We start from the raw sequence: 22,484 nt of genomic DNA, 5'->3' as shown, positions 1-22,484 counted from the left end.
TACTGTATTGGCAAAGTGTAGGGTAGGGCTGCGACTTCCCGAATCTTTGGGAATGAGCGTAGTAATGCCAACAGGTGAAGCCAGAACTATCAACATAGCCTACCATATAGCCGTTATGAGAGCCATCACCGATATTCGGGAGCATAAGACGAAAGAGCTTATGGGTTCCGAATTCACCCACATTCCTCATATGGAGGAGGAAGATGATCCCATGCTTAACCACTTCAAATATGCAAAACGCAAACCAGTAGAAGCTGCAAAATACATGGACAATAGCCGCAACTTACTATCATTGTTCTTTCAGTTGAACCGTCATTTGACGGGAGCAATTGATACAATGCTAGAGGAGTTGACTGAACCCAAGGAGGAGACTAGGGGGAAAGAACCTATGGAGAATGTGGTGCACACACCAGTTTACTCAGCTGGTGACTACATTAGTATTGATCCTCTTGAGCGAGAAACTACACCTGTTACACCTGGGAACTATTTTAGTAGTTCCTATAGAGGTTATGAGGGTGGAGAGGAATCCGGAAACAATCAGCGTTCCATGACTCCTATAGAAAACTCCACAGGTTGGCGTTGGGGATCTAATACTGGAACTCATAGTACTTCAGTGTATTATGACGGAGAGATGAATGAGGACGCCACGACCCAGAACCAGAGTTATCCTAGTAACGGAGGAGTTGATGGAGAGTATCCTACACTGGTTGAGTCGGATACGAATGTTGGAAACATTTATGGTGGAGCCACAGGGGAGTACACCCGATGGGTGGACTATGATGCACTGAATGACCAGTTCGTGAACACTGATTTCTCCCTAGGATCATCATCTGATTCTGACTACCAGCCGACGGGGAGACCTTATGTTCCAGGTTCTGTCAGGAGGACGACACGTTCGACCGGATGGAAGCCTGGGATGTACCGGGAGTGAAGCACGACTAGAGACCACCAAGGGAGGCGAGACTATAATACACAAGTACCACGTGTATTATAGTATGTTATATTTGTAGAAATTTGTACATATACTTCAATAAGTGAGTTTGCATACTCACAACGTCACTGAGTATTGTAATAAGACCACTTAAGTATGTATATACATGGTATATGTTTTGTATGATTTGGATTTGCTTCTTGATTTCCATTGCGTGACTAGTTCTGTGCACAAAGTTGAGCTCAGAAAACTTGCGCATGGAGTAATTATGAGTATCATCTTGTGTTGCAGAACTAGGGGGATATGTCGGGACCGGTAGGAGAGGAGACGGAAGCACAGCATATGGAGCGCGAAGCGAAACGGAAGGAAGAGGCTGACGAAGCAGCCAGGAATCAGTTTCCACCACCACCACCAACCATGACGCAGCAGAACTTCGTTCAGTATATGCAGATGATGGAAGAGAGGCAACGTATCACGTTGGAGCAGCAGAATAAATTCTTCCAGGAGCTGCTACAACAGAACCGGGTAGAGAGACCCGAGAATCAGGGAGTCACCTTAGCAGACTTCCAGAACACCAAGCCTATATCCTTTGCATACGCGCCCGAACCAATGGACGCGGAAGACTGGCTTATGGACACTGAGAGAAAACTCAACACTGTTGGTTGCAACGACCAGGAGAAGGTCCATTATGCTACACACTTTTTGTGTGGACCTGCCGCATCATGGTGGGACAACATCGTAGCCGTTTATCCGGCTGGAAAAGTGTTTACCTGGGAGGAGTTTGCGAGGAAGTTCAGGGAATCCAATGTCCCTGAAAGCATTGTGGAAGTGAAGCGTCGAGAATTTGAAAGTCTCGAGCAGAAGGATAAGGCCATCCTGACTTATGTCAGGGAATTCTCAAAGCTGTCCCGGTACGCTGTTGAAGAAGTCAACACCGAGGACAAGAAAAAGAAGAGGTTCTTAAGGGGATTAAGTCCCCAATTCAAGGTACAGCTCCGAATGATGAGAGCGACGGAATTCCAAGAGTTGGTGGATGCAGCCATCACTCTTGAAGATGACTTCAAACAGTTGCAGGAGGAGAAGAGGAAAAAGGCCAAGTTTGAGCCTAAGAGGTTTTCCAATAACAAGCCCAATTCTAGCTTGAACTTCAAGCCAAGGTACAACAACAACAGCAACTACTACAGTAGCAGGAGGAACCAAGCGTTTCAAACTGCAAATCAAATAGTTTGTCGCATCTGCGTGTTTAAAGGACATGCCTCGAAGGATTGTCGTAAACCCAGAATCATTTGCTTCGGGTGTCGTCAGGAGGGGCACATGATGAAGGATTGCCCCAATAAGAAGAATGGAGGAGGTCAGTCTGGAGGAGGAGGAAGCCGAGGAGGAAACAACGGAGGGAATTGGAAGAACAAGAAACCCTTTGGCAAATTGAACTGCACCAGCTTGGAGGAGGTGGTTAACTCCGATCAGGCGGTGATAGGTACGCTCCAGATACTCACTCATCCTAGCAAAGTACTTTTTGATACTGGTGCAACTACATCATTCATTTCCCAGCAATTCATCATCAAACATGGGATTAGTTGCACTAAGTTAGATACACCCATAACCATACTTTCTGCGGGGGGAACGATAGTAGTAACCCATACCAAACAAAAACAAGTCATCATGATCAATAAGTGCACGTTTGACGCAGACCTGTTCATTTTACCGATGAAGGACATTGATGTCATTCTTGGTATGAACTGGTTAGAAGCTAACGGAGCATTGATCGACTGTGTGAACAAGACTGTATCTTTGAAAAGCCCCGATGTAAGTAGAATGATCTACCAAGGAGACAAGCATACACAGATCGAAGTCGAGCTACAGCTGAATAGCATGAAGGAGGTGAAGTTGGAAGATATACCTGTAGTGAATGAATTCCAGGATGTGTTTCCTAAGGAATTACCTGGAATGCCACCAGATAGGGAGATAGAATTCACCATCGACCTAATTCCAGGAACAGCTCCGATTGCTAAAGCACCATATAAGATGGGGCCTAAGGAGTTGAAAGAACTTAAGGAGCAATTGGATGACTTGGAACAAAAAGGATTCATACAAGAAAGTGTTTCACCATGGGGATCACCTGTGATCTTCGTAGATAAAAGAGATGGAGGTGGAAGGATGTGCGGAGACTACAGGAATTTGAACAATGTCACAATCAAGAATAAGTACCCACTTCCAAGAATACAAGATCTATTCGATCAAGTTAGAGGCGCGGGAGTCTTTTCAAAAATTGATCTAAGATTCGGTTATCACCAGATAAAGATCAAGAAGGAAGACGTTCCGAAAACTGCCTTTGTTTCAAGGTATGGACATCATGAATACCTTGTAGTGCCTTTTGGATTAACTAATGCCCCAGCAATTTTCATGAATCTCATGAATAAGATTTTCATGCCATTTCTAGACAAGTTTGTCATCGTATTCATTGATGATATCTTGATCTATTCCAAAGACAAAGCAGAACATGCTGAACATCTGAGGTTAGTGTTGCAAACACTAAGAGAACATCAACTCTATGCCAAATTCAGCAAGTGTGAATTTTGGCTAGATCAAGTGGAATTCCTTGGTCATGTCATTAGCAAAGATGGAATAGTTGTTAACCCGAGCAAGGTAGCAGCAGTTCTAGAATGGGAAGCACCCAAGACTGTCAAGGAAATCCGAGGATTCCTAGGAATGGCAGGATATTATCGGAGATTCATTGAAGGATTCTCCAAGATAGCAGGACCAATGATGAAGCTGTTAAGAAAGAACACACCATTCGTGTGGTCAGAGGAGTGTGAGAAGAGTTTTCAAACTCTGAAGGAGAAACTCACCACGGCACCGGTGTTAGCAGTTCCTGAAGTTGGCAAGGATTACACCGTGTACTGTGACGCATCCAAGCATGGATTGGGTTGCGTACTCATGCAAGATCGTAAGGTAATATCTTATGGATCGAGGCAACTTAGACCTCATGAAGTGAACTATCCAACACATGACTTAGAATTAGCAGCAGTGGTATTTGCACTCAAAACTTGGAGACATTTTCTCTATGGAGCCAAGTGTGAGCTCTATACGGATCATAAGAGTCTCAAATACTTCTTCACTCAGAAAGAACTCAATATGAGGCAGAAAAGATGGCTTGAACTGATCAAGGATTATGATTTGACCATCAATTATACTCCAGGAAAGGCTAATGTTGTAGCAGATGCCTTAAGTAGGAAGAGCACTGGAGGAGTGGAACAAGAGTTATCACCAGAGTTGAGGAAGGAAATAAGCCAAGCCCAAATACAACTTTGGGAGAAGGAAGCTCATGAAGGACTATCGGCTTTACAAGTAGCTGATGAGCTAAATGTTAACCTAAAGAATGAGATAATGATGGGTCAGTTGGATGATCCATTCATCCTGGAGGAGATGAGAAGGATAGATGAAGGAAGACCATCAGAATTTCATCGCGGAGAATCGGGATCATTATGGTTCCAGAAGAGGATTTGTGATCCGGATATTGCTGAAATCAAGGAAGTAATACTCCGGGAAGCCCATCAAACACCATACTCCATACATCCGGGAAGTACAAAGATGTACATGGATCTAAAGGAGCTATTCTGGTGGAACAACATGAAGAGAGAGATAGCACAATATGTGGCGGAATGCCATACCTGCCAAAGGGTGAAGGCTGAACACCAGAGTCCGGCAGGAAAGTTACAACCTTTACCCATTCCAGAATGGAAATGGGAGGAGATAGGAATGGATTTCATCACCGGACTACCCATGACCAATAAAAAGAAGGACATGATATGGGTAATCGTGGACCGGTTGACGAAAAGTGCACACTTCTTAGCAGTAAATCAACAGGATAAAGGAGAGAAACTCATCGATCTTTACATCAAAGAGATCGTGAGTAAACATGGAGTGCCCAAGAAGATCATGTCTGATCGCGGATCCGTGTTCACGTCAGCATTTTGGAAGCAACTACACGAAGCCTTAGGATCCAAATTGGACTATAGTACCGCCTATCATCCTCAGACAGGTGGACAAACGGAAAGAACTAACCAGATTTTAGAGGATATGCTTAGGGCTTGTGCCCTAGACTTCGGAGGATCATGGGAGGAGCATTTGCCACTAGCAGAGTTTTCATACAACAACAGCTATCAAAGTAGCATCAAGATGGCACCGTTCGAAGCTCTGTATGGAAGGAAGTGTAGATCACCGATATGTTGGTATGAAGCCGGAGCAAGCAAAGAGTTCAACCCTGATTATGTCAAGGAAAAGCAACAAATAATTGACATTATCAGAGATAGGTTGAAGATAGCCTAAAGTCGGCAAAAGAGTTACGCCGATCAGAAAAGAAAAACATGGGAGCCACAAGTTGGAGACATGGTATATCTCAAGGTGAGCCCGATGAAAGGACTTCAGAGATTTGGAGTAAAAGGAAAGTTAAGCCCTAGGTAGATCGGACCTTTCAAGATTCTGAGTCAAAACCGAGGGTTAGCCTTTGAATTGGAACTACCAGGAAGGTTATCTCAGGTTCACAATGTGTTCCATGTGTCGCAACTCAGAAAGTGTTTAAAGACCCCAGATGAACCAGTATCACATGAAGAGCTCGAGTTGCAACCAGATTTGACTTACATCGAGAAGCCAGCGAAGATTCTCGAGGAGAAACAACTCAGGAATAGAGCTATAAAGTACTGCAAGATACAATGGAAGCATCATCCCGAGAGGGAAGCCACCTGGGAAAAGGAAGAAGACCTGAGGAAAACATACCCCGAACTCTTCAGGTATTACAACCACAACTTCGGGACGAAGTTTTCTATAAGGGGGAAAGGCTGTAATGTCCCAGGTTTAGAGACGATCGAGGGGTAGATTTTAGAAAGGGATGTGCATTGCATTGTAAATTACGGGGAAATTTCGCGCTTTTAAAACAAAACTGCATCAAAGGGGAACAGGTTTCTCTCTCGACATCCTACAGGGTTAGGGTTTCGAGAGTGCGATGAACTTGTTCTTACTTAACTAGATTAGGGTTTTGAGAAGAGAGAAGAGAAGATGCATCACAATCTTAAGTTGTATGATTGAATTCAAATCAAATTGGAATTTGAATTTCAAATTCAAACATCAAATGGATATTCCATAATTCAAACTTGAGCTAATTCAAGAGATAAATAAATGGAATCAAGAATATAAATAATACAACAATTATATAAAGCTCATTAAGGAAAACTTGAGCTTTATTGATATTCACACAAAATACAATGTCAATTACAATATCCAGAATTGAAATATGAATTTACAACACATTACAAGAATTGAAGAAATAGAAAAAGAAAAAGAAAAATTACAAGTTAATGAAATGCCCTAAACTACACAAAATAATCTTCTTGAAAGGCTTGATCCAGATGATCTTGATCTTCATCTTAATCATCTCATTTTTCCCTGCACAAACATGAAACAAACAAAGTATTATGCCAAGTGGCATTGCCACTTGGCAGGTTAGCAAGAAAATGAAAAGTTGAGAGGATATTATCAAGATCAGCCGAGCTGATCCACCAAATGGACCAAGTCCCAACCAGGAACCACACAGGCAGCTCACAAGGCAGTGTGCATGCCCACCAGCACACACAGCCAGGGAGAGTCACCAAAATGACCAGGCCCTGTTGTCGACCATAGAGGCAAGGGCAGGGCATATATAAACTTTTCACAGCCAAACCCTAGCCATTTCATCGACAAGCATCATCAGGGTAAGAACACAAAGAAGAATGAAGAACAATGCTCATTGCTCAACCATTCCAAAGAACCACAGAAATTAACCCAAGCATCACAAGCTTGCAAGGAGGAGCAGGACAAGCACCAGCTCATCCCTGAATCAAACCAACAATCAGAAGAAATCCTCTACATCAACAACTCAATCTAGGAGCTGGAGTGAGGTATACACAAGAATCATGAGCAAGCATCTGTCTTGCTCATAAATAAGTATGTGCATCAAACACACACAAGCAAAAGAAAGTGAGTACCCTGTTTGTATCATCATCTGGCTACTAAGCCTTTTGGTGCAAGCAAATTAGAGAACAGTAATAGGGAGATTACCAAGGGAACATTGGCATGTCAACAAGATGACATACCAAAGAAATCCAACCTGGATTAATCCCTAACTAGCCATTCAAAATCATCTAGCACCTAAAGCCTAGCAAGCCATCAGACATTAGACAGATTATGTCTATTTTTGTTGTCAACAGCAAAGGTAACTGGAAAACCAACATGGTTTCTTCCAGTGAGAGATTCACCAACCACAGCAAGCCACAGAGAAGGGGAGCTACCCTTGGACAGCATCAAAAGACTGTCAGGGCCACCTCAAACCCAAAAGACCACACACCAAGCCACTGCATCATTACCCAGATGGGTTCAGAGTGAGCTAGGGTTCCCAACAATTTTTGGCATCCCTCTAGCTTCACTAAATCAATCTATATGATCATTACTGCTCAACAGTTCACATCAATTATCCACTTAATCAACTAAGGCAACACAGATAAATGATATCAATAAGTAAATTATGAACCAGACACTTGCAAATGATCCAGTGGATCACTGCAAGCATTAGTAGCTGCTTGAGCAAGCACCATCACACACCAACACAAGCCTGTGTGACACACACACATCACAGAATGAGCAGCAGTGAGGCACAGACACCAAACAGCAGCCTTTACCAGCAACTGATGATCATCTGATCATCAGGAGCTTGCTAAAGCATGACAGAGCATGTTACAGCTCAGCCCAGTAACAATACATTAACACTATGAGTTACTCAGCCACAGGACATTAACAACTATATCACAGGTAATTAAATCAGTCATATACAGGAGCAAACCATCCAAGGATGGTGAGATCTTGTAGCAAGCATGCTCAACAGGGCATTAATATGAACAACCGCACAAGGGGTTAGCCAATTAGAGGCACTGGCACTTGCATAATGCAAGGATTATGCATAATAATCAAGCCAGGGGCAAAGAAATGCACACACAGGAGAGGCATGATACACATAGCAACAGCATGAACAACTTAATTGAGCATAAGCATCACAGTATGCTCATGAGCAAGAGCCCATGAGTTACAACAGCAAGACATAGAGAAGAGCAGCACACACAGAAGCAGCATATGCACAGCAGCAGCACACGCAGGAGCAGCAGCAGCACAACCAGGTGGATGCCAGGGCATCCAGAGGAAGGAGAAGAGGTAGAACAGGTAACAGAGGAAGAAGGAGGAAGGGAGAACTTACAGGTGAAGCGGAAAGAAGCTCGGCCATGGCGGCACGGCGGCACACGCCGGGCGAACGGCGGCGCCAGGCCAAGCCGAGCCAGGCACCACCTCGCCGCATCGCCAGTAACACCACGGCGGCGCCACGGCGCCAGGATAGTCGGTGGGCGACGAATCGCCGTGGATCACCACGGCCTGGCGAGCAGATGAGTTGGGGGCGAGAAGAGGAGGAGACGAGTACCAGATCGACGCGGTGGATCTGGTGCGCCGTCGAGAGGCAGTTTAGATGCGCCCCATCTCACCGCCGGCGATGGCCGGAGGCGGCCGGAGAAAATCGGCGAAGGCGACGGCGACGCGAGTCGCCAGAGCTCAAGGGGAGTTAGGGTTAGCGTGAGCGAGCGAGGAAGGGGACGGGTGCGTCCGAACGAGCCGGACAGGCGGCTCGGGTTAGACTTAACCGCTGGGCCACCCTGACAGGTGGGTCCAGGGGCACTATAGTAATTTCACAAATTCATTAAAACCAGAAACTTTGAAATTAAATAGAAAATAGATAAAAGCTCTAAAAAAATAATTAAAAATATGAAAATTGATCAGCATAAAATTCTCTATCTAAATAAAATATCAAAGAGAATTTTTGAAGACAATTAAGAATAAGTCTCAATTTGATGATTTAAATAATCATTTAAATCACACATATTATTTTCAATAATAAAAATAAGTCCATTAATGCATTTGGACTTTAAAAACACCTTGACTACATTTCAAGGTTGTATTTACCCTAAATATAGTATCTCCAAATCAATCTTAGTATTAACCTCTTACATGAAATAATAATGTCATCGGAAGGGGGGAACAAACCCTAAAACAGGAATCATGCATAATTGCTTCTTTAACCATTGCCCTTATCGAACAATGATGCTATTTTTCAGAAACAGAGGACAAGGGTCAGTCCACACCATCCAACTGCAAAACTTTGCAGTGTTCAGGCAAGTTCATCACTTGCTCATGTCATTTGTGTATTTCTATCAAATTACTTGCAAAGTACTATGGTTATCACTATTGCATAAAAACCAAAACCACTATTTTCATAACTATGAATATGACTATGTGGTTGGCAATGGAACCATGGATTGTGTTGATATGGTGGAGGTTCCATTGCAAGGGTTTATGTCCAGCTAGGATTAAACAACAAATGTCGCCAGTGATTCTTGTGTCGTAATAACCGTGTTAACCATAAGATCTGAAATGGGACGGACTAGTCAATCGTACTTCCACCTCTTGTACATCAACGGATGCGCTTACCGTAGCAGTTGTATCTTGCGGAGCAACTTGTGGGTGGGGATCCCACTCTAAGTCCCCACGGTTATGCTATGCATACCGTAGCGGTTGCGGCTTGGGGAACAACTTGAGGGTGGGGATCCCACTCTAATTCCCCACGGTAATGTGGTCTATGATGGGTTGCAGCTACTGGCGAAGGAGTTTGGTTCGATCCCAGACTGTTGTCGTGGTCGGGGTCTGTCCTTAAATGGTGTAAGTGGACCGACGAGGACCCAGGGTCGGGGTTTGCAACAAAGGGTGGGTGTATGAGGTAGCGGAGGAATATGATTGGCTATGACCTTATACCGGGCTTCACACCGAAGGAAGTGTGGACGGGAAAGCTACCCGGTTGGCACCAAGGTTAAGATCTCTTATGGGTAAAGCAACACACCTCTGCAGAGTGTAAAGAACCGTGACCTGTCACTCCCTGTTCCGGGATATGGAACTGCGAACGCGGCCGGAAAGGAGCTCCATGAAGTTCTAGTAAACCGGTGAAGGCTGACGGACATAGCTCTTTGAAATAAAAGCAATCTCTTGAAGAAATGTTTATCAAAACCTGCATTGGTATTAGACTTCCTGGTCTAATATCGTAGCTAGTGCATTAAACACTTCTTATCTATAATGAACTTGTTGAGTACGCTCGTACTCATACCACTCTTAAATCCCTTGCTTAGATTGTCTGAATCGTCTGGAGGAGGACTACAACAACCCTGAAGGAGCCGAGATCATCGGCTATGAAGAACCAGACCTCTCTGGAGGTATTGAAGGCGTAGACTACCTCATAGTCTACGGAACCGGGGAGGCTTCCGGAGGAGATCAAGCCTAGAATCATCTAGTAGTAGTAGTAGCCGGGCAGCCTGAACTCTTAATACTAGCCGCTCGAGAGAATAAATGTATAACTTGGTGAAACTTCTATATATTAAGTTAAGTTGGGTTCGCCTCGAACCCAGGAGTATCTCTCTTAGGACCCAAGAGGAGCTCCGAGACAATATGTGTAATATGCTTGTAATAATAAATGAATGGGTTATGGACCTGCTATGTTCTGTTGTACTACTCTGAGAGATGTAATATTTGCGGAATGGTACTTCGTGAATGTTATATCAACGACTGGCATACTACAACATGCAGTGGTATGCAGGGTCACCACAGGTTCCTCTAGTGAAACTATATTTTTATTCTGTCACATCTTATGTGCTTTACTTGGAGCGTCTATTTGTTTTTGTTTTTGTTTTGTTTGAATAAAGTTGGATCCTAGCATTCATTGTGTGGGAGAGAGACACGCTCCGCTGTTGCATATGGACAAATATGTCCTTAGGCTTTACTCATAATGTTCATGGCGAAGGTTGAAACTGCTTCGTTAATTGTTATATGGTTGGAAACGGGAAATGCTACATGTGGTAATTGGTAGAATGTCTTGAATAATTTGATACTTGGCAAATGTTGTGCTCATAAGGATCATGTTTAAGCTCTTGCATCATATACTTTGCACCTATTAGTGAAGAAATACATAGAGCTTGTTGAAATTTGGTTTGCATGATTGGTCTCTCTAAAGTCTAGATATTTTCTAGTAAGGGTTTGAGCAACAAGGATGACAGTGTAGAGTCTTATAATGCTTGCAATATGTTTTTAAGTGAGTTTTGCTGTACCGATTCATACTTGTGTTTGCTTCAAATAACCTTGCTAGCCTAAGCCTTGTATTGAGAGGGATTACTTCTCGTGTAGCTTGATATGTTTCACCTTTTTGTGTGACCTTGGCTCCCGTGCATTGGCTATGGCACCCATGTTGTCACAATAGATGGTCATCGGGTACAACACACTAGGAACCACACCAAGCTCAGTAATGAAACCCTTCATCCATATCGCCTCTGATGAATCCTCCAAAGCAGCTCAGTTGGAGATTTTGCCACAACGCTTTGCTTGGCACTCCTACAGCTCACTGCTACACCATTCAAAATAAATATGTGTCCATATTGTGACTTAGAGTCATCCGGATCAGTGTTCCGACTAGCATCGGTGTAATTGGTTACAGAGAGCTCTTGGTCACCTCCATAACAAAAAAACATATCCTTAGTCCTTTTCAAGTACTTCATGATATTCTTGACCGCTGTCTAGTGTTCCATTCCAGGATCACTTTGATATCTGCTGGTCAAACTAACAACATGTGCGATATCCGGTCTCGTACACAGAATGGCATACATGATAGAGCCTATGGCCGAGGCATAGGGGACTTTGTTCATCCTTTCTCTTTCTTCTGCCATAGCCGGACTTTGAGTTTTACTCAAGGTCTTACCTGGCAACATGGGCAAGAACTCTTTCTTGCTTTCATCCATTCTAAACTTATTTAGAACTTTGTCCAGGATATACTATGTGAAAGCCCTATTAAGCGTCTTGATCTATCTCTATAAATCTTGATGCCTAAAATGTATGCTTCTTTGCCAAGGTTTTTCATTGAAAACTTTTATTCAAATAGCCTTTGACAATTCCAAGAATTTCTATATCATTCCCAATCAACAATATGTCATCCACATATAATACCATAAATGCTACATAGCTCCCACTCACTTTCTTGTAAATACAAGTTTCTCCAAAAGTTTGTATAAATCGAAAGTCTTTGATCACCTTATGAAAGCATCGGTTCCAACTCCGGGATGGTTGCTTCAGTCCATAAATGGAGCGCTGAAGTTTGCATACCTTGTTAGCATCTTTAGGATCGACAAAAGCGTTGGTTTGTACCATATACAACTCTTCCTCAATGTCACCATTAAGGAACGCCGTTTTGACATCCATCTGCCAAATTTCATAATCGAAAAATGCAGCGATTGCTGACAAAATCCTCACAGACTTTAGCTTCGATACCAGTGAAAAAGTCTCATCGTAGGCAACTCCTTGAATTTTTCGGAACCCTTTCGCGACAAGTTGAGCTTTATAGACAGTAAAATTACCATCAGCTTCTGTTTTTATTTTATTTTGAAAATCCATTTGTTCTCGATAGCCTTGCGGCCATCAGGTAGGTCCACCAAAGTCCATACTTGGTTTTCATACATGGATCCCATTTTGGATTTCATGACTTCTTGCCATTTCTTGGAATCCGGGCTCATCATTGCTTCCTCATACATTGCAGGGTCTTCATTATTTTCCACCAACATGACATTCAAGTCGGGGTCAGACCAATCAAGAGTGGTACGAATCGTCGTCGACCTGCGAGGTTCAGTAGCAACTTCGTTCGAAGTTTCATGATCATTATCATTAGCTTCCTATCTTATTGGTGCAGGCGATGCAAGAACATCTTCCGGTGCTGCGCTACTCTCAATTCCAAGAGAACGTTCAATAACGTCGCCGAGTTCTACTTTCCTTCCAGTCACTTCTTTCGAGAGAAACTCGTTTTCAAGAAAGGATACGTTCTTGGCAATGAAAACTTTGCCTTCAGATCTGTGATAGAAGGTATACCCAGTTGTTTCTTTAGGGTATACTATGAAGACACATTTTTCCGCTTTGGGTTCAAGCTTGCCAGGTTGTAACTTTTTTACATAATCTTCACAGCCCCAAACTTTAAGGAACGACAACTTATGTTTCTTATTAAACTATAATTCATGCGGTGTGGTTTCAATGGATTTAGATGGTGCCCTATTTAAAGTGAATGGTCTCTAATGCATAACCCCAAAACTATAACGGTAAATCTGTAAGAGACATCATAGATCAAACCATATCTAAGAGAGTTCGATTATGACGTTCGGACACACCATTGCGCTGTGGTGTTCCCGGAGGTGTCAACTATGAAAGTGTTCCTCATTTCTGTAAATGCCTGCCAAACTCGTAACTCAGATATTCACCTCCGCGATCAGAACACATAAACTTAATCTTCTTGTTACGCTGATTTTCTACTTTACTTTGGAATTCCTTAAACTTCTCGAAAGTTTCAGATTTATGTTTCATCAAGTAGATATACCCATATCTACTCAAGTCATCCATGAAAGTAAGAACATAGCGATAACCATCGCGCGATGCTACACTCATTGGACCGCACACATCAGTATGCATTATCTCCAATAAGTCTGTAGCTCGCTCCATTATACCAGAGAATGGAGTCTTAGTCATTTTTTTCCATCAGACATGCTTCACATCTTTCAAGTGATTCAAAATAAAGTGATTCAAGAAGTCCATCGGAATGGAGTTTCTTCATGCGCTTCACTCCAATGTGACCAAGACGACAGTGCCACATGTATGTAGAATTATCATTTAATTTTATTCTTATCAATGTTATGAACATGTGTATCACTACTATCGAGATTTAATAAGAATAAACCATTCAGCTCAGGTGCATGACCATAAAAGCTATTATTCATATAAATTGAACAACCATTATTATCAGACTTGAATGAATAACCGTCTTTCAATAAACAAGATCCATATATAATGTTCATGCTTAACGCAGACACCAAATAATAATTATTCAGATTTAAAACTAATCCCGAAGGTAGATGAAGGGGGAGTGTGCCGACGACGATCACATCGACCTTGGATCCATTTCCAACGCGCATCATCACCTCGTCCCTCACTAGTGTTTGTTTATTCCGCAGCTCCTATTTCGAGTTACAAATGTGAGCAACCGAACCAATATCAAATACCCAGGCACTACTACGATTACTAGTAAGATACACATCAATAACATGTATATGAAATATACCTTTGTTATTGATGTTGCCGCTCTTCAGATCTACTAGGTACTTGGAGCAATTCCGCTTCCAGTGCCCATCACCCTTGCAGTAATGGCACACAGTATCAGGCTTGGGGCCAGCCCTGGGCTTCTTAGGAGGAGCAACAGCTTTCTCGTCGCCCTTCTTTAATTTACCCTTTTCCTTATGCTTGCCTTGCTTCTTCAAACTGGTGGTCTTATTGGCCATCAAAACATGGCGCTCTTTCCTAATCTGAACTTTAGCATCAACATTGAGAAGAGTTCAGGCAGTGTCTTGTTCATGCACTGCATGTTGTAGTTAATCACGAAGTTCTTGTAACTTGGTGGCAGTGACTGGAGGACACGATGAATCCCCAACGCATTAGGAATCGTTATTCCCAAATCATCTTAGAGCTTCTTCGCGTGCCCAGACATTTTGAGCACGTGCTCTCTAACGGAGCTGCCCTGTTCCATCTTACAGCTAAAGAATTGCTCAGAGGCATCATAGCTTTCCACGGCCTCATGAGTTTCAAATATCATTTTGAGCTCATTGATTATATCATGAGGGTCGTGGTTCTCAAAGCGCATCTGAAGCTCTGATTCTAAACCGTAGAGGATGGCACACTGAACTATGGAGTATTGGTTCTTCCGAGTGAAGTAAACATTTTTAACCTCATCGGGAGCAGTTTCTGCAGGTGGGTCACCCAGTGGTGCATCGAGCACATAGAGCAGTTGTCTAGCAGTGATGACAATCCCCATGTTACGGAACCTGTATTAATGTTTCAGATTAATAAAATTATAGCATGGGATGAAAACATTTATTATAAACACAAAGATATAATAATAACCTTATTGCCTCTTGGGCATATCTCCAACAATTAGGGACACAAGACAAATCATCTTGTTTGTAGGTTGATAGAATAGGAAGAGCGAAGGGTTCTACTATTTCTCCGAGAGTTTGATATTAAATCCCTAGTCATCCCTTGTGAGGAAACTAAAGAAACTTGCTACATCACTTTGCATTTTGACTCCCAAATGAATTGGTTGACATGTAGAATTTTTGCCATTAGTACGTAGTTGAACATGTCTGTTTTCTCTCCATGTTGGTACGAAGGTCAATGGCGATCTAGGTGAGTCCACAAGCTCTCTTGACTCATACAAAATAAATCCGAAACAAGTAAGGACCTCCAGATGAAGACTTGGAGGGTCTAAATTACTTGCATGGAGGGTTAATATGAAGGTATGATGGGGAAATATAAAGGATTTCTTTCCCCATCAAAAATAAGGCTTTGATAGGTTGGTTGTGTTTCTACCGATGGTGGGCGAAGCTCACGTCCTTTTTCTTTTCTTCTTTCTTCCACTTTTTTCGTTCTTCCTGAGCTAGTTTATTTTTTCTCGGTTTTTCTTATTACCTTCTTGGCCTTGTTTTGGAATGTCGTCAGGTCTTCTTCCTGCTTGTGCCCCTCATTTTTCTAATCATAATGAAAGAAGCAGTGCTGCCTTTCCATCAAAAAAAATCTTACCACCAATCTCTTCATCTAAGTGAGAGAAAAGAAAGAGGATACCTAGATCTATGATTCCACCCAGCTAAATTTTGTCCCCTTGAGTTCATGGAAAAACGGGGTACTCTTAGGTTTGGTGGAGAGCCTAGACCGTGGGAATCGATGCAACCTTTTAAAATTGCGAACTTTCTCCTGCAAGTTCGCGTCAAGATCCACTCTTAGTGCAAGAGAAAACACTATATGGGGGAATCTCACAACGAATGACCAAGACTTTATGTCCATATGAGTTTTTTTGCCACGAAAATCCAATGAAGTTTGGAGTTCTCCCAAGTACTTGAAGTTCAGAATATTCCACCTTGTCATCGGGTGCATTCATTTTTATCATCTTTCTCTGTTTCTGCTTATTTTATTTCTAGCCTAGTTTATATTGCTTGTTAGAGTAATCTTGCCATATAGGTTGATTCACGTAGTTGCATTTGATTAAACATTTATATATGCATTTTCCTGAAATCAAAGAATTATTTAGTATTTGCAGGCGCCTATTCATCCCCTCTCGTCGCCATCTTCGATATTTAACACTACCACCTTGACTTCATTGGCTTGACTGAAATGTGGACTTGTGAACTTCGCACTACCGAGTTGTTCATGGCAAGTAAGGTGTATTCTCATAGGTGTGCGAATCACATTTGGCATCGCTGCACCCTCATATAGTTTGTCAAGGCTAGTACACCGGTGCACCGACATTGTTGGCATGTGGTACCGTTACAACGGTTTAGGAACTAACACTTCTGGTCGCTATGCAGTAGGTTTCAACGGCAAGCTCATAGGGAATGTTTCAAACGGTTAGTTTTATCCCTTGGGCTATAAAAGGCCTCTTCGTCCTTGATTGGTTAAGTCAACCATTCATATCAAATCGTTGAAGCTATCTCTCCCACCATTTTGAAACACTAAAGCTTGAGGATCTGTTATAAAGTGACAAGCAAATAACGAAAAACGATAAAAGAAAACGTAGTGGAGACTCAAGATTTAACGTGGAAAACCCCTTCCAACACAGAAGGGGAAAAACCACGGGCGCTAGCCAGCAAATACTTCACTATATCGGGGATTGTTTACAAACGTCGTGGGTTATCTTATAATTTGATAAACCCTAGCTGGCGGCTTAAAAGATGTATATATGGCGGTGGCAACGATCCGTACCGCGGGGGCAGCACCCCCCTTCGCAGGCGTTCCTGCAGGGCATGACGTATGGACTAACTTCAGACTCCGCTACGCTTCAGCCCAAGCCTACTAGCGACGGGTCTCGCTCCGCTCGTCAGAAGTTAGCGTCCCTTTATTATATGAATTTAGATCACAATATAACAGGATCTCCCATTCCCCCCAACCAAACACAAATCCCATCGCAAGTGTCAGAGTGGGTCCTGATCTACAATCTCACCAAGACATACTTTATCCCCTTGAGTTCATCGAGCTACCTTGTTACTCTTGTTTTTTTTGGAAACCTTAGGGAGCTAGGTTGCCCGGAGACTTTCGGCTTGTTATTTCCTCCGTGGATAGTTTGTGAGGGTTTGGAGGTCACCTCAAGAACTATCACTAGTGATTTTGATCCTTCTTCCTCGAGGAGGCTCTCGGAGAAGAAGGCGAGCCTTCATGCCGCTTGGAAATTCTTCATCGAATCTCACACCTACACAGCAGTGACGTAGCTCTTTGCTTGTGGGGTTTTACTTTTTTATAGACTTTGTGCTTGAAGTACTATCATCATATAGATTGCCTCACCTGATTTGATTAAGCTATTATTTATCCGCAAAGCCTAAACTTGTTAAAAAATCAAAATAAAATGTGTAAGAACCAATTCACCCCCTCTATTACTACCTCTATCCTTTCACAAGGCCACATTGGAAAAAAAATGTGAAATACCAAGAAAACTAAATGAATTGAATAAAGTATCTTAATTATCTTGTTGTTGGGATATTTAAGTTTTTAGCGACCATGCAAGCCAATAAACCAAAGCAGGAATCCATTTCGTTCAAGTGTGTCTATTTTTGTCTGTGAAGATAGAGGGCATGGCCCAATGCGGCGACTTATTGCAACTGGCGTTTGCATGTTGATTCGTTTTAACCCATTTTTGCTTTCAATTCGGGCTAGGTTTGGGTGAAAACAGACAAGCCATCGATGGCTTGTCTTTGCTCCCTCCCATTGCGTGCAAGTCGGCAACCTCGACCACCATTTACAACTCTCCCAAATGAAGCAACCTGCGCTGCCGTGGCTGCATGCCCTAGCAAGCAATCCATGGCTAACATGCCCACCGCTGCCGCCTCCGTCCTCGTCGCGTCCCTGGTAAATACGAAGAAGGAGCAGAGATCGCCGAGATCAACAATTGGGTGGGTCAGAGGAAGAATAAGGAGCTTCGTGACATAGAAGCATCTGCTCTCCAGACTCTGTCCTTTCAAATTACTGCCATCGTTAATGTGCGCGGCACGGCTGAAGCCATCGCCGCTCAAGCCGCGCGATTGCGCTATGATGATGCTCAAGGAGATAGCGCTCATCCAATCCTTGACCAATGCCACAACCTCATGGGTACACTCGGGCTCGCCCGCAAACCGGTTGTCCTCGCCTGTCATTTCATTGACGTCGTCGATGTACGGGTTTCTACCTGGAGAAGCTCCGCCACCGTCTCACAGGTCAAGGTGGAGAAATTTTGCGAGGCATGTATAGAAATTGGACAATATCCAATTTGTAGTGCTAAACAAAAAGGGAACTATTGGAAGATGATTTTTGAGTACTTCCATGACCGGAGACGCTTTGCACCCTACAACTTCAATGTGATCGCAACAAATTGTGGCTTTAGAAGAGGTGGTATTTTATTCAATCGGAGTGCACAAAAATATTATGGTGCATGTGATCACATCAAGGTGTCAAAGACATGGTACATTATATCCCTTTCTACATATGTTAATGTACCTTGCTTTATACATTACCTTGCACCATTGTTGGATGGCGATCAAAGAATGTCCAAAGTGGGAAGATCTCTATTCTTCACTCAACAAAGGTGACATCAATGATTCAACCCAATAAAACAACCATGCAAATGATTCATCGATAATCAACCTTCAACAGGGAACCTGAGTACGGACACTCATGCGGTCCTTCAAGTCTCTTGCAATGTGGGTGTCGAAGCCTTACGCTTTGAATCTAGATTGGAATTGCCCCGCCCCCCCCCCCCCCCCCCCCCTCGGTCGAAGCAAGGACGTGTCAAATGAGAAGAGGTAAAGAGAAAATATCGTTAGAAAGGGAAACACATCAACCTTGATGTACAAAAAAGGAAACTCGAAATTGAAGAGACCAAGCCCGATCAAGAGACATGGAAGTAGATTGCAGTGCACTATCAAGAACCAAGTAAGTGAGGTTGAAACAAAAAGAAGTAGAACTCATGCTGTTCACCGAGGAGACTCGGGTCATGATGACCGACCTAAGCCTCATGGACCCAGTGGCAAGGGCTTGGTTCGAGAAGAAGAACAATATGATCCACGATTGAGATGATTGATCCCTTGACTTTTATCACGTCATTTTTTCATCCTTTTGTGTGTTTGTTTGAACTATGCGATGTCAGACTTGCCTGAATTGAATTGCTAATTAGTGGTAATTTATTTGCTATCATTTATTGAAAAATGACTAAATGGTGAAAATCATAAAAATTGTATATGTTTGGACCAAACGGATCACCGTGTTAGCTGGCATGGCCTGGAACGGACAGACATGTGGTGCGCATGTCCACGGTGCTCCTCCAAATGGATTAAACTGGAAACATTCTGGGTCCGAAATATGCCGCCCTGTTGGATCTGCCCTAAGCGCGTGATAAAGAAGGCTAATTCCTCTATGCTTCACTGCCACAGGAAAAGCATCTCGTTATCACTCTTTCGAAAAGATGTGAATGTGATGTCTTCTCGGTTAAGTCATGTATAGCCATCCATAGGAAAGTAGCCCTAAGAGGAATGAAACGGAGAATTGATGCGGTTTCGCGTACTTTTCTCTCTATTCTCCAAAGGACGAAGATTTGATAGCTTTTACAGCAGCGTGCGGATCAGATTTTTTTATATTTGCGAATCGCGGATCAGATCATTCTGTAGCTAGCTTAGAGGGGGAAGTCACAAGGGGGTTTACTCGTGTCAAAACATGTTCCATTGCCTTCCTCTGTTGTGCACGCGGGCATAGAGCTTGTTTTCATCAGCTGCTCAAAATTCCCGATCCGACATCCAGCAATGGACCCATGGCAGCAACTCGAGGGGGGCTAGCTTGGCCCGTGACAACGACAAATACCGCCCATTCCAGCCTGCCGCTTTGTCTTGAACTTGAGAATTGACGAGACCTGGCCCGCTCACTGATTTATGTGACCGTCCCACTTTGCCTGCTCGGATTTGCTGCCTCAAAATCTACTCCAAATTCGAAGACCAAAGCTTTCCGTTTCCGACGCTGTGTGCAGATATACAGATTCCATTTCGATGCACGCACGAATTCCAAAACTCGAAGTCTTTCCATGTAAGTACCTACGACTACGTGCACCAAAGGGCGAAGGCAACGAATCCATAGATTCCAAGGTACTTTCCCCAATCTATACTTGCAAACTCATTCATCACGTGAACTCTAATTCTCCGACAACTCGACTTTGCTCTCACATGCACACCTCCCCTGCTCAGTAATTCTCTCTTCACGAGCCGCTTCCGTTGCTAATCCGCCGCGTCAATCGCAGCCGGCTATAGCCTATAGCTACCTCGCCTCGTGATCGACCAGGGTATAAAGAGGCCGCCGGAAAGGTGCCTCTGCTTTCCCCTTTCCCTCTCCTTGCGATGATGCTGCTCGTCTGCAAGAACTCCGTGCTAGCCCTCTTGCTGCTGCACGTCTTCTTGCTGCCCAGCTCGGCGGCCGCCGCCGGGCTCGCTCGGGGCCACCGGCGCGACGTCCTGCCCGGCCCGAAGGGATGCGACGTCTTCAGCGGCAGCTGGGTCCGTGACGACGGTTCGACGACGGCGACAGCGGCGTACACCGGGTTCAGGTGTCCCGTCATCGACCCGCAGTTCAACTGCCAGCTCTACGGCCGGCCGGACTCCGACTACCTCCGGTACCGGTGGAAGCCGGCCAGCTGCGAGCTACCGAGGTACGTACGCACGGGCGAACACCGTACTGCCATGACTCATGTGTCATGTCTGAATTATCCAGGTCCATGACGTGGTGGTGGACTGGACTGTATGTAGGTTTGACGGCTTGGACTTCCTGACGCGGATGAAGGGGAAGACGGTGATGTTCGTGGGGGACTCGCTGGGCCGTGACCAGTGGGAGTCGCTCGTCTGCCTGCTGCACGCCGCCGCCCCGCAGTCGCCGTCGCAGCTCGTCTCCGCCGACCCTCTTTACACGTACAAGTTCATGGTACGTCTCCAGTTCCTTCGCCATTCGCGTACACCATGAAATAGTTGCAGCTTTGGTCGCCGGTCTAAATTACTTGCACCTGGATATGTACCGGTAGGAGTACGAGCTGGTGGTGTCATTCCACCGCGTGCCGTACCTGGTGGACATCGACGTGATGCAGGGGAAGCGCGTTCTGATGCTCGACGACATCGCCGAGAACGCCCAAGCGTGGCGCGGTGCCGACGTGCTATCCTTCAACTCCGGCCACTGGTGGACGCACACCGGCACGCTCCAGGGGTACGTCGTCCATCGCTTTCTTCTAAATCAATCTTAGCTTCATCTACATAGTTAACCAGAAGGTGGGCGCGATGGTGCAGGTGGGATTACATGGGAGAGGGCGGACAATACTCGGAGGACATGGACAGGATGATGGCGTTCCAGCGCGGGATGACCACCTGGGCCAGCTGGGTGGACCTCAACGTCGATCCGGCCAAGACCCGTGTCTTCTTCCAGTCCATGTCCCCCACTCACTACAGGTAAAATAATCTGCAGCCATCTCAATTCACACATGGCTCCAAGCATTGTTTGACCCACATCTCGCCATCTCTCCCTGTCCCTGTGCACACACTGCAACTGCACACTGTACGGCACTAATGCGAATTTCTTCTATGGTCTGCTTTCTTTTTACAACAGCTCAAAGGAGTGGCCCAATCCGGTGTCCAAGAACTGCTACGGGGAGACGGTCCCGACGACCGGGCTCAACTCGACGGCGCCGCCCACGGGGCAGGAGCAGGTGATCAAGTCCGTGCTCCAGGGCATGAAGAGCCCGGTCCGTCTGCTCGACATCACTGCTCTGTCGGCGATGCGGAAGGACGCGCACCCGTCGGTGTACAGCGGCGACTACACGTCGGCGCAGCGCGCCAACCCCGCCGGCTCCGCCGACTGCAGCCACTGGTGCCTCCCCGGCCTCCCGGACACGTGGAACCAGCTCTTCTACACCTTGCTCTTCTACCAATAGCAGCGACAGCACTGGGTGCCTGGATGCGCTGCTGCGTTAGGGCTAACTGCTCCCGTTGCCATGTCAGTGTTGATTGTTTTTCTCTTTGTGTAACAATGTTTAGTGCGGACCTAGGCAGACAAGGTTGATATGAACGTATATTGATATTTGAATGCCAAACTGTAAACTTCCACCATGATGTATAGCATGGCTTTGGTTTGCGGTCCAGGCGATCTCTTTCATTACATGCATTCTCCATAGTGTTCCATTTCATTTCACATCGATGATCATCCATAGAAAAAATAACATGATATCAAGTAAAAGTGCAATGTTTGAAAGCTTTCTCCATAATAACATGGTTATGCTAACAAACAACTTATAAAATTTCAAACACATACCTTTCCACAGTGG

The 22,484-nt window shown here is 44.4% G+C and overlaps 1 protein-coding gene across 2 annotated transcripts; it reads left to right on the top strand.

Moving 5' to 3' along the window:
- The first annotated feature begins 19,957 nt into the window (after nt 1-19,957).
- Nucleotides 19,958-22,269, top strand: LOC127295838 (protein PMR5). 2 transcript variants are annotated; one of them, XM_051325828.2, is made up of 6 exons: nt 19,958-20,271; nt 20,424-20,828; nt 20,926-21,097; nt 21,195-21,373; nt 21,454-21,612; nt 21,770-22,269. In XM_051325828.2, the coding sequence occupies exons 2-6, from the start codon at nt 20,521-20,523 to the stop codon at nt 22,092-22,094; spliced, it is 1,143 nt and encodes a 380-aa protein (XP_051181788.1). In that variant the 5' UTR covers nt 19,958-20,271; nt 20,424-20,520; the 3' UTR covers nt 22,095-22,269. The 2 variants fall into 2 exon arrangements, with proteins under 2 accessions (XP_051181788.1, XP_051181786.1); XM_051325826.2 differs by having other exon boundaries at nt 20,371-20,828.
- Nucleotides 22,270-22,484: the final 215 nt, after the last annotated feature.

Source organism: Lolium perenne, chromosome 4, assembly GCF_019359855.2.
Source record: "Lolium perenne isolate Kyuss_39 chromosome 4, Kyuss_2.0, whole genome shotgun sequence".
NCBI lineage: Eukaryota > Viridiplantae > Streptophyta > Magnoliopsida > Poales > Poaceae > Lolium > Lolium perenne.
Note: the sequence above shows the minus strand (reverse complement) of the source record. Positions and strands in the feature narration are given on the sequence as shown.

Excerpts from the sequence above, each read along its gene's own strand:
- LOC127295838 (XM_051325828.2), top strand. The coding sequence starts at position 20,521 with ATGATGCTGCTCGTCTGCAAGAACTCCGTGCTAGCCCTCTTGCTGCTG. Across the intron at positions 21,098-21,194 it reads TTTACACGTACAAGTTCATG|GAGTACGAGCTGGTGGTGTC; the intron begins GTACGTCTCCAG and ends ATGTACCGGTAG. Across the intron at positions 21,613-21,769 it reads ATGTCCCCCACTCACTACAG|CTCAAAGGAGTGGCCCAATC; the intron begins GTAAAATAATCT and ends TTTTTACAACAG.